The following is a 16044-nucleotide window of genomic DNA, read 5'->3' on the forward strand; positions in this document are numbered from 1 at the left end:
CGTGTCTCTGTTCACACCCCTCTTCACAGCTGGCATAAGCCCAAGACGTACCCGCAGCAGTACGCATCGAGTTCTGAAACAGAACACAACCCAACCACAACAGCAGTAAATACACTTTCTAATTCACACACGTCTTTAGGCATTCCTTCAGTCCACAGTCCAATACTCACAACATATTTATATTCTGCAGATAACCATAATACCAGAACACAAATATTTACTGGAAAGGAACTACGACCGCTGTCAGATTTTTAATTATACTCAAAACAAGACTACGTCTTCGTCATACGCTTCCTACCCAGTGAACAAGATTTACCTACCATGATGCTAAATTGGACCCTTTTTTTGCTATTGGCTTTACGTCGCACCGACACAGATAAGTCTTATGGCGACGATGGGACAGGAAAGGGCTAGGACTGGGAAGGAAGCGGCCGTGGCCTTAATTAAGGTACAGCCCCAGCATTTGCCTGGTGTGAAAAGGGGAAACCACGGAAAACCATTTTCGGGGCTGCCAACAGTGGGGTTCATACCCACTATCTCCCAAATACTGGATACTGGCTGCACTTAAGCGACTGCAGCTATCGAGCTCGGTACATTGGACCCGTTTAATGACAAGTGTTTTATTATAATACACCTAGCTGTTAACCAACTAAATAGAATGCATCCTAGAAACCTATCATTGCCTATAAGCATAGTACCATCCGACGCAAATCTATGATTAACAGCACAAAAATTACGAGAAGAAAGTATGCACAACACCTGTACAATTAAGCTCATCAACTTTTAGACTTTTCATATTATTGTTCATGAGCACGAGCATCAACTGGTGTAACTAACAGTAATAAGACTCTACCAAGGAACAAGAAGAAGACATACGCAAAGACATATACGTATAAATTAATCAGTGCTTTGCACACGTTTTTAGCATATTTTAATGTGTTTTATGTGTTTGTACAACTGATTAGCTCTTAAGTTTAGGTTAAGCTTTTATTATCACAATTTAAATATCAAGTTCATTTTACACTTATGTACCGCAATTTAAATGATAAATCATAATTTCTATGCCCCGTTAGACATATCTGGATATGCTAATAAAAAATGGCATCTCCCTTCAGACAATGTAATGTAATTAACGCAAAGCATCAATGTTAGCCAGCTGATGATGGCCTAATAGGCCGAAACCGGTACTGTAAGAATAAGTACAATAAATTGTATGGATTAGGTGGAGTCCTTTCTTTTCCATATATGTGTAATCTATCAATATGGACATGAAGCTTATAAATATATATACGATACCATTATCTTTCCAGGAAACGATGATCAAAGTGTGCTTTCTATCAAAATAAGACGTTCGTTCTTTTCAATGAAAGGCCTACTAGAAATCTGACATTTTTGCATTCTGCTGCTTATGAAGTTTCCAGTAGCATAAAGGCCCTTTCCAAAAATCCTATGTTGCATCTTAGCTGAAATGAAAAGGTTGTCAAATTGAAAATGGAGAACAGCTCCAGGAAAGACTTCAGACAGAATATCCACAAAGCTTGTGAGTACAGATTCACCTAATCCTACTTTCTCTCTCTCCTCTCCTTTCCCATGGTCATAATATATGTCGTAGACGTGCCTACTGTCCCGATTTATGCGGGAGGCTCCCGATTTTTCATACTTCGCCGGGACCTATTCACCGATTTTCAGAGCAGTTTCAGTAATTTTCTTATTATTTTAAACTCCCACGCATTTCCTCATATTGATATATGGCTGAGTATGGCTGGTCCATAGTAATTCTAATAATCACAACCAGATGGCAGTACAGGGCACGGTGGCCAGCCATGTGCTCCTCTTTGGTCTGTAACACAGTCACGTACTCAAATTAGGTTAATAATGGGAAGTGGAATTTGCAAGTGAGTAACCTAACCTCAGAAGTAGCACGCGTAGAAATCTACCCGGGGCAGGACCTGCATAAGTGCTCGCGTTATGTCACGTAGTAGTGCTTCTTGGTGGTATGTCTTAATATTGGTTTTTGGCCAAAATGTCAACAAAGAAATATTATGCAGTGTTCAAAAGCGCTTATAGGAAAGAGTTTCCATGTTTCAGTGAATCCAGTAAGGAACCAACGTTCACATTCTGTGCTATATGTAGGTGTGATTTTTCAGTTGCGCGTATCGGGAAGTGTGATATACTCAAACATGTGCAGACGAAAAAACATAAGGAGAGAATCCAGTGTGTAGAAAGAAACCAGAAACTGAACTTTTTCGTGTAAAAACCAAATGCCGAAAAACCGAATGCCGAGGCTTTACTTACGTCATTTATTGTAGAACATAACCTGCCTGTAAATTGTGCTGACCATGCATGGCCATTGTTTTGGAAAATGTTTTCTGATTTGGAAATCGCTAAACTATATAGGCGTGTTGGAATGAAAACAGTGGCTGTCATTACAGAAATGTGCATGGAAGAAAGGGCATAAATTGTATCACATTTGCAGGGGAACGCATCTTCTGTTGCTACTGATGGTAGCAATAAAAGCGACTTGAAAATATGTCGTATTGTTGTCACAGTTTTTTTTATGCCTGAACTCGATGAAATGCAGAGTTGTTGACTCTCTGTGCCTAATTTAGAAGAGGATTCTACTGGAGCTAACATTGCCAATCTTTTGCTCTCAACTTTTTAAGAATTCCACATTCCATTGAAAAACTGCATAACTCTGGGTACTGATAATAATAATGGTGCATGGCCTCCGGAGAGGCCTGGTGCGGGTTTTTTCTCGTAGATGGCGTATTAGGCGACCTGCATGTCTGTGAAGACGAGTATCTGTATCCAGAAATGCAACTAAGTACTATGCTGGGTGTGAATCAACTGTAAAATCCTTTTTACCAGGATGTCGGAAGTTAGATGGAGAGGTAACAGGGAATTTTATATCCCCATATTTCCCAACTAAAGGGCAATGATTTAGCTGCCCCATTACTCGGAAACAGAAGTGGGGTGATCACCATGTTCAAATGGGTTTTCTTCATTGAAGTTATCGTTGACTTCCATCACTAATTCTGCTTTTGCTTGAAGGTGGGCAGAGTTTAGTCTGTCAGAATCTGCACAGTCTTCCTCATTCTGCATCTGTTTCTCGACCTTCATCTTCGGGCTAACCAATAAAAATGTCTACACCGGAATCTAGAATGTCAGAAGGGTTGGCCGCCTTGAGTTCATCATGGATTTCACTACCATGAGCCATCTCACTTTGCAATAAATTACAGAGAAATTAGCAAGAACATGTATATCTAAACAATGTATGAGCCTATCAGCCTATCATTATTCAGTTAGTTCAGTGTAAAATATAATCAATTGATGTTTCTCGGACAACTGCCCAGCAGGTCGTTTTCAACCCATACAGTATACCAGTGAATATATTAGGAATTGTAAACAACATACAGAACTATCAAAACGGTAGTTCAAATTATCAGTGTTAACCACAAGTTTTAACAATAAGCACAAGTTTTAACACCCAATATATGTTTTACTTACATTCTTCTCCCTGATGCAGAGAGCTGACAAACCATCCTTCTTCTGTTAGCTCCAAATCAAAAATGATTATAAAAATCAACATAACTCCTGTGTTGTTTTCTTGCGACATACGTTGAGCTTCACTGAAGTGACACTGCCACTGTCGCCATCACATTAGTTCCGTGAACGAGAGAAAAAAAATCGATGGGTCGAAAACTGCCCACCTCGGCATAAATGGGTTAAAACAGTGAAAATGTGGACAGTGCTTTTACATTGGTATAGATATACCAAATTTCTATTCTTCAATATTGAGATGAATCCCCTTGATATTTGAAGTAAATAACACTTAGCTTGAGAAGTATGGTAATGGCCATCTTTGGAAATGTTCAACATTTAAGGGTTCCCCCCCGTATAGTGACTTACAGACCCAGGATTACCGAGCTCGTTAGCTGCAGTCGCTTAAGTGCGGCCAGTAATTGGGAGATAGTGGGTTCGAGCCCCACTCTTGGCAGCCCAGAAGATGGTTTTCTTTGGTTTCCCATTTTCACACCAGGCAAATGCCGGGGCTGTACCTTAATTAAGGCCACGGCCTCTTCCTTCCACTTCCTAGGCCTTTCTATCCCGTCGTCGCCATAAGACATATCTGTGTCGGTGCGATGTAAAGCAAAAAAAAAAAAAAAAAAAAAGGATTCCTGCATTTGGCTTCAGACCCTTTTTCTTCCACTTAAGAATGCATGTAGCTTAAATTGTTTCTCCCTTTTTCTCATTTTCTACACAAAACTTTTTTTTCCATGTTCATTGGTGGTACCAGTTTTACGAAAAGTAGGTGAATTTCATTGTGCTTATTGTTCCTCTCATCCGAACACTTGACATATTTTTACCACATCGCTAGTTCTCAAACTGAAATTTTATGTATGTAGAATGTAAATTTTGGAGGGACACTGCTTCTTATTTCAAGTGTTGAATCAATTTTGCTAAAAGTATTTAAATATGTACACAACTCAATTTAGCTGTCAGTACTAGGTACAAACAGCAGATAATGGCTGTTGCCTTAAAATGAGAGTAGTGATTTCTGCAACTCATATGTAAGGTGGGCCTTTTTTCTACAAAAGATTTAAGCACTGTGCTGAAGTTGTAAGAGTTGTTCACATCACACAAGTTGCATACATAATTTTATTTATTACCATAACAAAAATATCAATTCTGTGGGAAGATATATATTTAAAAAAAGAAGTTATGTATAACGTAGTAGTAGTGTTGGCATTTTCTTCATTTACGTTTCTATAGTATGTATGTGCTCCTTGGTATTATGTATCATAATTGCATGTCTTTTAAAGAGCTTAGAGAAGACTATGATATATAGTTTGCCGTGGATTTTCTAGAGGAACAGAATTATTGTGATGTATTATATTGAATTGTTCATATTTTAACCTGGATAAGGTTGTGTAAAGAATATATTTAAATTGTTAATGTAGGCTATCTCCCTGTATGTTATGATATTAAAAAGTCACATTACAATGTTACCTTCTCTTTGCATTCGAGCAGGAAATAATCACCAACTTCATGGTGTAGGTAGGCCCTACATGTGCAGCGAAGTTACTTTATTGCACATGTGCTATAAAATAACTTCATTTCAGTGTCCAGAAAATGCCTACTTTTCAAATGCAAAACCATTCGGAAAATGCCTAGTTTTTGTTGTGGTTGTAGATTTTTTTTAAATTCTACGTTATTGTTCCTTAATTTTGAACAACTGTTTCCAATTCTTTTCACAAATTATATTTTAAAGTTTGTCATTGGGTACAGTATTCTATCTTTTTATCATTTTTTATGTTCTTGACATGCATATTGGATAATCTTCACTATTTGATATACGTGAGGAAATAAGGTGTTTTTTTGTTCCAGTATGAGCAGTCATGCCATTTAGTATCTGTTTCTAACCCACCTGTGAAATTTTATTCTACACAGTAATACTATGCATTTGTTAGTGCTTGGTAACATAAACGTTCAGTTAAGTGTCAGGAAAGTTCATCTCTAGGATTGAGACGGATTATGTAAACAGAAATGCATTTAAGGCAGATTTAGGTTGTTCCCATGAAAATGAAAATGTAGCTGCATTTTATTCTGCACCTATGGAATAGGAAATAATTATTTTCAATTCTTGCATTTTATTTGATCTTAAATATAATTAATAATAAGTGCACTTCAATTCTTATATTTTACTATCAGTTCATTTTACTTTCCAGGAATGTTGAAGAATCTAGGTCATCCGTCAGTGACAATGAAGGCAATCCAGAAAATAGCAAGACACCTACAAGAAATCCTAAAATTCCTAGGAGGAGATTTCCGTGGACAAGTGAATTAAGGTTTAGTATATTTGTGTAAATGGGTACTACTCTCTTATTGATTTGATTTATGAATTTTTTACTTGAATCATTTCGATGGGATGTCTTGTTCTGTGGTGTAATTTTCTATTTTCCAGGATCTTTCTCCTGAATGTCTTTTCAGGCATCTCCCTTCTTTTTTAAATCTAAATGAACCTAAAGGGTCAAACATAGAGGTGAGAGCTGATGCTAAGATTCTTGTGCAGACTGTTGAACTAATAGCTGAAAATCTGTAATTTAAGCATACTCACATTGCAAGGATTGAGAATGAATCCCATGATGTGCAATGAGAGCAGAGCTCACTTGTGGCCATTGACAAACAGGTATACTGGTACAATACTGGGATGAAACTACACAGTGGAAAAAATAGGCAACATCTGTATAAATTCTCCTGTCACTCATTTCATTCAATCACCAACTAAGAGTTATTCTTAACAGTTTTTCAATTACGTGGCACATACTGAAAATATGAAACTGACAGCCCTGTATGGTCTGAAATCACACTGGTTTTCATCCAACTTACTCTCAACCACTGATCGCACCCTGTCTTCCAAAATGCCAGTGAGTAACATAATGAAGGATCCTTTTCGCATTCCTCCAACTTGCTAAGAAGCTCTTACGAAGAAAAAAAAAAAAAGAAGACGACTTTGTTAGTGGATTCAATCAACACCATTCATCATGAAATCATATTGATCCCTATTGAGGTGAAGTTCAAATCTGTACTCTAAACCATCTTGCAACATACTGGGAACACACAGTGCACCAAATGAACAAGGGAAAAAATCGTCCTCCTTCTTGGCACACAGCAGATCAAGTAACATTGAGCATAGAATAAAAGAAGGCCAGAAGCTATAACTTTCTACAACGTCAGGAATCGCAGGGTAGATGTGGTTAACCAAATGTCTTGTAAAAATACCACCAAGGGTGCATGCAGGAGGTGGCCAAGGCATGTCTTTTACAATATCCTAAACCTAAGATTCATCACTGCTTGGGTCATCTACAAGCAAGTAATGGGCAGGAGGATAAAGCGGAAGAAGTTCATCCTCCATCTGGAATGTTAACTAACAAGTAAGGACAACAACAACAACAACAAGGGAGGTTGTAGAACCATGCCCATCTAAAAAGCAGAAGAAGTGCTAAGTTGGTCTATGTAAAGGCAACAAGTCTAGAAGTGCCTGGCGTTTCCGAAGTACGTGTTGGCGGTTAATTCGAAATCGCATAATTCGAAGTCCGATTTTTGTGTCCCAACGACTTCAAATTAACATGGTTTTACTGTTATAGTACCAGTCTTCGAGAAGTGGTGACTGCAGGAATCAAACTTTTATCACAAGTGACAAAAATATTGGAAAGGATATTAAAGAGCAAAATGAGAAGAAAGGTATAAGGAGAGTTGCAAGAAGAACAGTATGACTTTTTTTCTATTTGTTTTACACTCACCAACACAGATAGGTCTTATGGCGACGAGGTATGGCTTTAGAAGTGAAAAGAACTACAGTGGACCCAATCTTAAGCATGAGGCAATTAATAGAGAAGAACTGGGAATATGGAAAGGATGTGATCATGACATTCATAGATCTCACAAATGTATGATAGTGTTCCAAGGGGGAAGGTTTGGAAAACTGGTGAAAAAGATATTCGGTACACAAACTGTGAAAATGGTGCAAGCAATGTACAAAAACTGACTGCAGCATACAGGCTCTGTCTGGAAAGAAACTCATGAAAATGTTGACTGGATTTGTGAGCAGTGTGTTCGGAATGTTGTTGTTGGGGACGGCGTTGACGAAGCACCGAAAACAGTCGATGAGGAATATAAAAGTGCATTAGAAATTATAAACATTCTAAAAAAGAACAATGAGACTCTTAAAGTTGAAAATCAAGAATTAAAAGAAAGACTGCGATCGCTAGAATTTGGGACTGACCATTCTTCGAGTGATATACCGGTACAAGTAACAAACCCGAGCACGTTGTGTCAAGTAGTTCGTGGATGGCCGGCTAAGAAGAAATCTACAACTGAATTTCCGGAAATAAACATTAGAAATAGGTTTTCTGCCCTAAATAATTTAATCCTGGAAGAAAGTGATCGCGCGCGTGAAACCAAATCATCGCGATCCGTAGCCGTGCCGAGTTTAAAATTTAGGCCTAGAATTCAGATTCAAGACCCAGTTAGGCCTAAATCAGCGAAGGTAGCTGTGTTTGGTGATAGCCAAGGAAGGGGAATTGCGGGAGTGATTAACGACGAGAATATAGCAGCAACCGGAGAAATATATCCAGGAGCTTCTATCAGCAGTGTTGTGGAAAACGTAGAAGCAGCAACTAGGAACTTCGGGAGCGGCGATGCAGTGCTTATCATTGGTGGGACGAACGACGTAGCTCGCGACGCCGCCAAGAATGTAAGATCACAACTTAAACATACTCTAGGGAAGCTGACCCACACTAACGTTTTTGTAGTGAATGTGCCCCACAGGCATGATTTGAGTAGAGACTCGTGTGTGAACATTGAAGTGGACAAGGTCAATACAGATATTGTTAAAATTTGTAAACACTTTCGGAATACTCGGGTTATTGAATGCTGCAGTTTTGAGAGATACTGTTATACAAAACATGGCCTCCATCTAAACAATTCAGGTAAATGCAAGATAGCAAATATTGTTCTAGATTTTATTAATCTTAAGATATGTACTGTAAAACAGGCAACTCCCTTGAGTTATAATACTGACCAGGAAAACTAGTAGAAAGAGCCAGCTGTACTTCAAGCTGGCTCAATCAACTAGAAAAAGAAACTCAGGATAGTAAGGAATTTCAAGTTACCCAATTGCAACAGTCAAGTTTTAGGGAGGAAGGGGGTCTGAGATTGCTCTTGGTAAACTGTCAAAGTGTAGTAAATAAACAATTAAAATTCGGTACATTGATGGAATCTTATGAGACTGATGTGGTGATAGGAGTGGAATCGTGGTTGAAAGAAGGGGTGGGTAATAGAGAAGTATTTCCAGAAGGGTACACAGTCTATCGTAGAGACCGAGGAGATAAAAAGGGAGGGGGGGTGTTTATTCTGGTGAAGGAAACTTACTGTTCACATGAATGGTTTACCGATGAAAGGGGTGAAATATTAGGGATAAAATTAGTTTGTGATAATATGAAGGAGGTGGGAATTATAGGAACATACAGGCCTGGAAGAGAGGAAAGAGACATGGAAATCTTTGAAAAAATAATAGATTATACTCATAAAAACAATAATAATGATATGGTAATAATTGGGGGAGATCTAAATTTGCCTGAAGTTGAATGGAAAGGAGCTGCAAGTGAAGCCCATGAACAGAAACTGGCAAATAAGTTAATTTGGGAGGGAGGATTTACACAAGTAGTACAAGAACCGACTCGTCTCAATAACTTACTAGATGTATTCTTGGTTAAACCATGGGAAATTGTTGATAAAACTGAGGTAATTGAAGGAATAGGAGACCATAAGGCTGTAATAATGGATGTAGGACTCGTACCAAAAAGGCTTAATAAGAGGGTTACACAAGACAAGAAATTGTACAGAAAAACTAAAGTTGATGAATTTGGGACTTACCTTAAATCACAATTCAGTTGTTGGATAAGGGAAGGCAGTAACGTGGATACACTTTGGGCTAAATTTAAAGGAATTATTTGGGAAGGAGAGAAGAGATTTGTACCTGTTAAGAAGGGTAAAATGACCTCAGACCCTGTTTATTATACAAGGGAAATAAGAAAATTAAAAAGAAAATGTAGAATAGTAAACAGGAAAATCAAAGAAGGTAGGGAGAGTAGAGAAACTAGAAAACAGCTAATGAGGGAACTGAATAGAGTGAAAAAGGAAGCAAAAGAGAATTATATGAATGGCATACTTCAAGAGGGTAATGACCACAAAGGGAAATGGAAAAAGCTGTATTCATATATCAGGGATCAAAAAGGGAGTCCAAATTCTTACAATGGTGGGAGAAGGGGGTGAACACTATTTAACAGATACTGAGAAAGCAAACCTATTTAGTAGGGAATTTAGAGATTCAGTAGATGATTGTCAAGAGTTGGAAACCGAAACAGAAGATAGAGAGGGAGAGAGACAGAGTGAAACAAGAAGCTTCTCATTCACAAACGAAGATATTTTCAGAGAAATCCAACTGCTTCAGCAAGGAAAAGCTGCAGGAAGTGATCAAATTACTGGGGAGGTATTAAAGACAATGGGGTGGTACATAGTGCCTTATTTAAAATTTCTCTTTGACTATGTCATAAATAATAGTGTAATACCAAAGGAATGGGAGGAATCTATAATAATACCAATTTATAAAGGAAAGGGTGATAAAAGGAAACCAGAGAACTACAGACCAATCAGCCTGACCAGTATAGTTTGTAAAATTCTGGAGAGTTTAATATCGAAGTACGTCAGAGGGATATGTGATGATAAAAATTGGTTCATGAGGAGCCAGTATGGATTTAGAAAGAAATTTTCTTGTGAGGCACAACTGGTGGGATTTCAGCAGGACGTATCAGATCAGTTGGATTCAGGAGGTCAGTTAGATTGCATAGCCATAGATCTTTCCAAAGCCTTTGATAGAGTGGAACATGGAATATTAAAAGAAATTGGAGGGAATAGGATTGGACGTAAGGGTTACACGTTGGATAAAAGCATTTCTAAATTCAAGGGTTCAGAAAGTCAAAGTAGGAAATAATGTATCGCAGGAAGAGAAAGTTTGGAAGGGAATTGCACAGGGTAGTATAATCGGTCCGTTACTTTTCTTAATATACGCAAATGATTTAGGGAACAATATAACATCAAAAATAAGATTGTATGCAGACGACATAATTGTTTATAGAGAAATAAACAACATTGAGGATTGTTCAGAATTACAAAGGGACCTTGAAAGTATCCAACAATGGGTTGAAGAAAATAATATGAAGGTTAATGGAGGCAAATCAACTGTTACAACTTTTACAAACAGGAGCTTTAAAACTGAATTTGAATATACTTTGGATGAGGTAGTTATCCCAAAAGATGGCAAGTGCAAATACTTAGGTGTGAGATTTGAAAGTAATTTGCACTGGAAGGGTCATATTGATGACATTGTTGGGAAAGCATACAGATCATTACATGTCATAATGAGGCTACTTAAAGGATGCAACAAAGAATTAAAAGAAAAAAGTTACTTGAGTATGGTTCGTCCATTATTGGAATATGCAAACAGTGTTTGGGATCCTCACCAAGAATACCTAATAAAAGAAATAGATAGAGTGCAGAGGAAAGCAGCAAGATTTGTAACAGGGGATTTCAGGAGAAAGAGTAGTGTATCAGAAATGTTAAAGGAACTTGGGTGGGAAACTTTAAGTAAGAGAAGGGAGAAAACTAGACTTACAGGATTATATAGAGCCTATACAGGAGAAGAAGCATGGGGAGATATCCGTGAGAGGCTTCAGTTGGAAAAAAATTATATCGGCAGGACTGACCACAAATATAAAATTAGAAGGAATTTTAGCAGAAGCGATTGGGGTAAATTTTCATTCATTGGGAAGGGTGTGAAGGAGTGGAACAGTTTGCCAGGGATAGTGTTTGATCCTTTTCCAAAATCTGTACAGATATTCAAGAAGAGAATAAAGAGCAACAGAGAAAATAAATGAAGTGTTAGAGGGCATTCGACCGGTGCAGGTTATTGTAAATTAAAAAAATGTGTGTGAATAAATTAATTCCATCCCCTGGTCTAAGGAGTTTCGACAGCCAAAGTAGGGGACTGCCTGTAGGGGTGAAGTACAGTGGGGACTTCGAGGGCCCTGGGACCGCTACGGTAGCTGTGAAGGCCCTTCAGGAACTCTGAAAAGTGGTGGCAAAAGGGGCTCTGGTTAAGACGCAGCAGGTCGTTATGCTACTTAGGATCCAGAACGGGTAAAAAAAAAAAAGTAAATAAATAAATGCAATGTAAATATTAATGTTATACCAGTTTTATAGTATCATTTGAAGCTATTCCACATACTGTATATCAGTTGACTATATTTGTAAGTAGTACAGGAGATATTATAATTAGAATTTTGTAAACAATATAAATTTATTAAGGATGAGCTGTGTGTTTAATAGAAAACATTGTTAGCGTAAATTGTATAATATTGTATTATAGGAAAAATTTTCTTCTCTTGTTAATTTAATATTTAGTGCTTGACAATAATGTATTTTAGTGTACCATTTGCCACCGAGGTAGACACCTCATTTGCAAATAAAGAGATTTTGATTTGATTTGAAAGAGTAGTTCAGAAATGAAAGTGGAGTATGACAGTGGAGTGAGTTGTTCCCTGTTTAGTTTATAATAGTTATGGACAAAATTGTGATTATAATGATGTTTGTTGTTTAACGTTAGAAAGGCTGAGAATCTTGCATTCCTAGAACAGCAGTAAAGTCATTTTGACCCAACATAAGGAATGCTTGTGCAAATTAGAACTCAATAAGGGATGTATTTTCTATACTGTTTTTCCACAAATTCATTTTACACACACAGACCTGACTTCAGTGTATGAACGTTTTATATTACTGATGGTCACATGAACAATCGCAAACAGCTGCATCGTGTTTCTGTTTCTCTAAGGAGTTTTCACAAATTTACCCAACCAACTGAACACCTTTTTCTTAATCAGCACAATCCCTCCCTGTCACTTTATACCTTTCAGTAGATGATCCACATAAATTATGAACAACAAAGGCTAAAGATTACAGCCTTGCCTCACCCCTATAAGTAATTTGAACCAGTACTCATTCTATCATCAATTCTCACTGCAACCTAATTTCCAACAAAATTCCTTTGATTGCGTACAATAATCTGCTCTTAATCCCATCGCCCCCAGTATGGTGATCGTCTTATCCCTCAGTACTCTGTCATATGCTTTCTCTAGATCTACGAAACAAACATCACTGTCTACATCTCTTGTAGCAAATTTAACTTAACATAAAATGTTGCAAATTTTGGGCGGGGAAGATATGGGAGAAAGGAGACGAGCTGTTCGACTGAGCGGTATGTAAAAATCTTTTAAGAATAAAATTTACTGTATCCACCTATTCAATACAATTCTTATCCAAATCTCGTTGACCTTGTTCTGAATTATATTCATATTGGTTAATTTTTTTCTTTGAGCTCATGTTCCGAGCTTTATCATTATGAGACTACTTGTGATTAGTATCATTAAATGAGGAACGCCATGGCTCGGAGGTACTTGCAATTAGTACCACCATGTGAGGAGCACCATGGATCTACGTTATCTAGGAATACCGTATTTCACGGCATAATCGTCGCACTTTTTATACCAAAATTTTTGAAAAAAATTGTAGGGTGCGACCATTATACGATGAATATTTAATACCAGTATTTGTATTACTCAAAAAATGTATTTATAACTAAATTGTATTTGATACAAATTTAAGATGCACGCAATACTCGCGTTTATACATCAAAATAATTAAAATAGTCTAAAACAAAATTCATAATTTTTCGCAACAATTCGGCGAACGTTTTTCCAACCTGAAAATAAAAATGAACGTATTAAGTTAATTTGTCATTAATTTGAGTATTAAAGTTAAAATATTACACTTGCAAAAAATTATCGCTTTGTTGTGAAATGCGGACTTACCGGTACACAATTTATTCCAAATCTTCGGTGTCGCTATCGCAGGTTTCGCTATCTGATGCGCCGTCCTCGCCTCTGTTAATACCAGTATCAGATTCTTCGTCTCCCTGCCACACTGCGTCATCTTCGGAACCGTCTAGTGCATTCGAAATCCCAGTCCTTTTGAAGCTCTTGGAGACTAGTTCAGGTGGTATAAGATCCCACGAGCATAACAAGTCCAAGGGTGGACGCCTGATATTTCCGGCGGGCGTCAATTGCTGATCGCCGCTCATCATCCACTCGTTGTAAAATCGACGTAAGAGGTCTTTAAAGGGTTTATTAACACATACGTCTAGTGGCTGCAAAGCAGATGTTAGGCCACCAGGAATGACTATCTGCCGTGTCTTATTTGTAGTGAGAATTTGCTTCACTTCGTTCACGAGGTGACCTCGGAAACTAAAACAAGCAGAGCTGGTTGTTTTAGTAGTGCACCAGGTCTTCTATTCCACACAGTTTTAACCCAATCCAGCATGAGTTCTACGTCCATCCAACCCTTTGGTTGCACTCGTACATGAATTCCACGGGGAAACTGTATATTCTTAGGCATCGTTTTCCTCTTGAAAATGATGTAAGGCAGCAACTTTCTCCCGTCAGCTGTAATGGCTAGCATTGCCGTGCATCGCAACTTCTCACTACCGCTGGTTTTCATTAATACACTCCGTGATCCTTTTAGCGCAATAGTGCTGTTGCGAGGCATATCAAAAAAGATTGGAGTCTGATCGGCATTACCGATTTGAGAAAGCAAGTACGAAGTTTCCTTGCGCAAACGTATGACAAATCGGTGAAAATTTACAATCTTGTCCGTGTAATCAGCAGGCAACTTTTGGCTTAGTGTTGTTCTCCTTCGCACTGACAGATTGTGTCGTCGCATGAACCCCTTAATCCACCCACGAGTCGCCTTAAACTGAGTTACCGGTATGTTGTGTTTGCGCGCTACCTCCTGTCCCTTAATTTGTAACATTTCATATGATACACTGCAGCCATTGTTACGTATTTCACTGACGTACCTAAACACTTCTTCGTCAATTATAGGAAACTTCCCTGTTTTAGGACCTCTAAACGCGCATCTAGAAGGGTTTGTGCTTTTTAGCTTGATTTTTACTTTCCGCCAGTCACGCACCAACTTTTCACTCACAGAAAATTTTCTTTCTGCAGCTCTGTTACCGTGCTGTTCAGCGAAGGCAATTACGCTTAGCTTGAAGCCCGCAGAATAGTTTCTATATTTACCCATAATCGCTTATAAATGCTTCACACGTTAATGTTTTGCCATATAAATGACTTTCCGTAATTGTTCACTATTAAAACAAATTATTTCTGCAAACACCCAAAACACAAATTAAAAACTTAAATTCTCACGCACACATGTCTACAGTAATCACGTAAATCTGAAACAAATAAATGCATCTGTGATCTGTCCATTCCAGAGCAGCCAATACTGTTAGAAAGCAAGGAAGCATGCAACAATTTATCAGTTTAGCTCGTTGGTTGCGACACACTACTGCGCTTGCGCAAAGCTCGCAAACCGGAGCTCTAGCTAGCGCGGTGTAGATCTACTGTATAGTTGACTGTATTCCGAGACGTCAGTAACAAACATTCATTTTTTTCAATTTCTTTTAAACATACGGTAATTAGGTTAATATTTCTTCCCAGTTATTGATGATTTTACATTACATTACTGACGAGTTTATAAAATAAAACTTTAATAGCATTGGATAATAATTATCTTGACTGCTTGGATAAAAGTTTTCATCCCATGCCCGGACACTTATGACGTAGTAGTAAGATAAGAGTCTAGCGATGACAACTGAGACATCGTAAATAATTCGGCTGAATAATTCCGTGGAAATCTGCGTTATCGTCTTGGATTTCACTTCGTGCGCAATAACACAGGAGCCGGCCCCATGGTGTAGGGGTAGCGTGCTTGCCTCTTACACGGAGGCCTCGGGTTCAATTCACGGCCGGGTCAGAGAATTTTACCTGTATCTGAGGGCTGGTTCGAGGTCCATTCAACCTACCTAGCCGGTATTTCCTGGCGACGTTGCCGATAAGCGATAACTTACAGCCTTACGTATTTCAAATGGGAACTCATAATATGTAGGTGGTTAATAAATAGTACACTGTCTCGCGACCACGTTGTCAAACTGCCGATAGTCTACCGGTAAGCCATGCGTCGTACATATATCGGTATTATTTATTTATACGTTGTGCAACATGTCACAGACGTGACTGTGTTGCCAAATTGCCCATAAACCATACACGTATTTAAATTGCGCATTCATGTGCAACTTACGTTGGAGTTCCATTTACCTTTTAACCAGATTAGTGAACAAAATTTGGACGTGCGACGATTATGTAATTAAAGGTTTAAAGTCCGATTTTTGTATTGAAAATAAAGGATGCGACGATTACGCGGTGGCGACGATTATGCCGTGAAATATGGTAGTACCTGTATGTGAGGAACACCCCCGTCCTGGCATTGCCTGTGGTTAGGACCATCGTGTGTATACCACCGAGGCATGTA

At 38.2% G+C, this 16044-nt stretch overlaps 1 protein-coding gene across 9 annotated transcripts in view; it reads left to right on the top strand.

Annotated features, from left to right (window-relative positions):
- yem (yemanuclein) overlaps positions 1 to 16044 on the top strand; it is a 661372-nt gene that overhangs the window by 431841 nt on the left and 213487 nt on the right. For all 9 annotated transcript variants that reach the window (XR_011017928.1, XR_011017929.1, XR_011017930.1 and 6 more), the window contains one exon: positions 5730 to 5849. Coding sequence is in view for 6 of the 9 variants with exons in the window: in XM_068226662.1 (XP_068082763.1) it covers positions 5730 to 5849 (120 nt within the window). In the remaining 3 variants the exon portion in view is untranslated. The remainder of the gene's footprint in view (positions 1 to 5729; positions 5850 to 16044) is intronic.

Source organism: Anabrus simplex, chromosome 3 (assembly GCF_040414725.1).
Source record: "Anabrus simplex isolate iqAnaSimp1 chromosome 3, ASM4041472v1, whole genome shotgun sequence".
NCBI lineage: Eukaryota > Metazoa > Arthropoda > Insecta > Orthoptera > Tettigoniidae > Anabrus > Anabrus simplex.